This window comes from Cyprinodon variegatus, unplaced genomic scaffold (assembly GCF_000732505.1).
Source record: "Cyprinodon variegatus isolate N-32 unplaced genomic scaffold, C_variegatus-1.0 Scaffold1401, whole genome shotgun sequence".
Lineage (NCBI taxonomy): Eukaryota > Metazoa > Chordata > Actinopteri > Cyprinodontiformes > Cyprinodontidae > Cyprinodon > Cyprinodon variegatus.
This window is the reverse complement of record NW_015151854.1, coordinates 100,512-102,449: the sequence shown is the minus strand read 5'-3', so window position 1 is coordinate 102,449 and position 1,938 is coordinate 100,512. Positions and strand designations below refer to the sequence as shown.

General features: G+C 53.3%; 1 protein-coding gene across 1 annotated transcript in view; it reads left to right on the top strand.

The window, feature by feature from the left end:
• Nucleotides 1-1,938, top strand: part of LOC107103229 (pituitary tumor-transforming gene 1 protein-interacting protein-like) — a 16,230-nt gene that overhangs the window by 4,545 nt on the left and 9,747 nt on the right. Inside the window, exons 3-6 of the mRNA XM_015402805.1 lie at nucleotides 614-722; nucleotides 1,201-1,312; nucleotides 1,555-1,620; nucleotides 1,772-1,818. Of these exons, the coding sequence (XP_015258291.1) occupies nucleotides 614-722; nucleotides 1,201-1,312; nucleotides 1,555-1,620; nucleotides 1,772-1,818 (334 nt within the window). The remainder of the gene's footprint in view (nucleotides 1-613; nucleotides 723-1,200; nucleotides 1,313-1,554; nucleotides 1,621-1,771; nucleotides 1,819-1,938) is intronic.

Sequence of the window (1,938 nt, the reverse complement as noted above, 5' to 3'; positions counted from 1 at the left end):
ATAGATAGCGGTTCTGTTAGCGGTCGTAATATTGGTCCTGATAGATAGCGGTTCTGTTAGCGGTCGTAATATTGGTCCTGATAGATAGCGGTTCTGTTAGCGGTCGTAATATTGGTCCTGATAGATAGCAGTTCTGTTAGCGGTCGTAATATTGGTCCTGATAGCGGTTCTGTTAGCGGTCGTAATATTGGTCCTGATAGCGGTTCTGTTAGCGGTCGTAATATTGGTCCTGATAGCGGTTCTGTTAGCGGTCATAATATTGGTCCTGTTAGCGGTTCTGTTAGCGGTCATAATATTGGTCCTGTTAGCGGTTCTTTGGTCCATGGATTTCAACTGTAGTTGTCCTCTTTTGGACGTCCGTCTGCCTTTTTCTCCTGTTTTCGTTTTTTCTGACCATATTTGGTATTTCCTTTGTTGATGCGTTAATATTTAATGAAAGCTCAGTTTATTGTACTGTTCTAATCAGTAATGGACCCAGAGGACACGTCTGATCAGGTGTCCTCAGGTCCATCAATGGACTGATCATTAACTCAGACTGTGTCTCGGTGTGCTGCTTCCTTCTCTTCCATATATGGTCGTTTCCTGCTCTGACATGGCTCTGCTGTCCCCTCAGTGTCTGTGGTGTTTTGCCACCAACAGCTGCTCTGAATACCCGGTGACCTGGCTGCTGCCCCCCGCCTCGCTCTGCCCGCTGTCCCAGGCCCGCTGGGGCGTCTGCTGGGGTGAGTACCGCTGCTTCTGTTGGGGTTCTTCTAAAGGGCCATAGTGGACCTGAGCTTCCCTCTGCTTCCCAGAACCCATCCTCAGCCGTAGAATCAGGACGGGTCTGTTCTGAATGGAACCCCCCCATCTAGAACCACAGCTCTATGTTTGTCCCCAGAGGACCAAAGCTGGAGTCAGAACTTTCTGTTCCTCCATCTGGTTTTGGTTTCTCCGTCTCTCAGGGGTTCTAGGTATCGGTTCCTCTTTAAGGTCCCACCCAGCTGCTTCCTCCTTGGCTTCAGTGGCAGAACTTTCCCAGAGTTCTGGTGCTGATGGCTGAGCCGTGTCCAGCAGGTGGCGCTGCTGCATAGCGGGTCCAGAAGCAGAAGCTAGCGCTCCCTGTGGCCTCAGGCAGCCTGCTCTCCTGCAGTGAGTGAGGGGGACAGCAGGGGGAGCTGCAGGTCCAGGTCCTGACCCGGTCCTTGTCTCTGTCCTCAGTGAACTTTGAAGCCCTGATCATCGCTATGGCCGTGGTTCTGGGAACCATCATCATCAGCATCATCATCTGCTGCTGCTGCTGCTGCTGCAGGAGGAGGACCCGCCCAGCAGGGTGAGCCGCCGTTCTCACCCGCCTGCTTCATCATCCTCATCCTCAGTGAGGTTCTGCTGGAGTCTGAACCTCCTCAGTCCCTCCTCTTCTACTATGAGGGGTCTCCTAGTACCTCCCTCCTATTCCTCCTGTCCCATCTGTCTCTCCTGTTCCTCCTGGTCTCTCCTTACCCTCGCTGTCTCTCCTGTCCCTCGCTGTCTCTCCTGTCCTGGTGATCTGCTGTTTTTCTGTCTTCTCTGCAGTCCCGACAGAGACGAGGAGACGTTCTCCAGGAGGAGAGAGGAGATCAGACAGCGTGCTGAGGAGCGGTGAGATGAGCAGAGACCGTGGGACAAAATGGACCCCTGGGTTCTGATGGAGGTTCTCTGGCCTCCAGTAGCGCCGCTGTGGGTCCAGGTGGAGGTTCTGCTGTCAGGAACTGGTTCTTCAACCTTTTCTTCTGCTTCCTTTGTTTTGCAGGAAGGCGGAGAGAAAGACGAGAAACGATGAGATCAGGAGGAAATACGGTGCGTTACCATGGCAACCAACCGCTCCTCTAACCCACAGGACCTGATTGGTTATCTAAAGGCAGCCAGTGTAGCTCTGAGTGTATGAGGGACGCTCAGTGGCTGTCCCCCAGGGTTCCG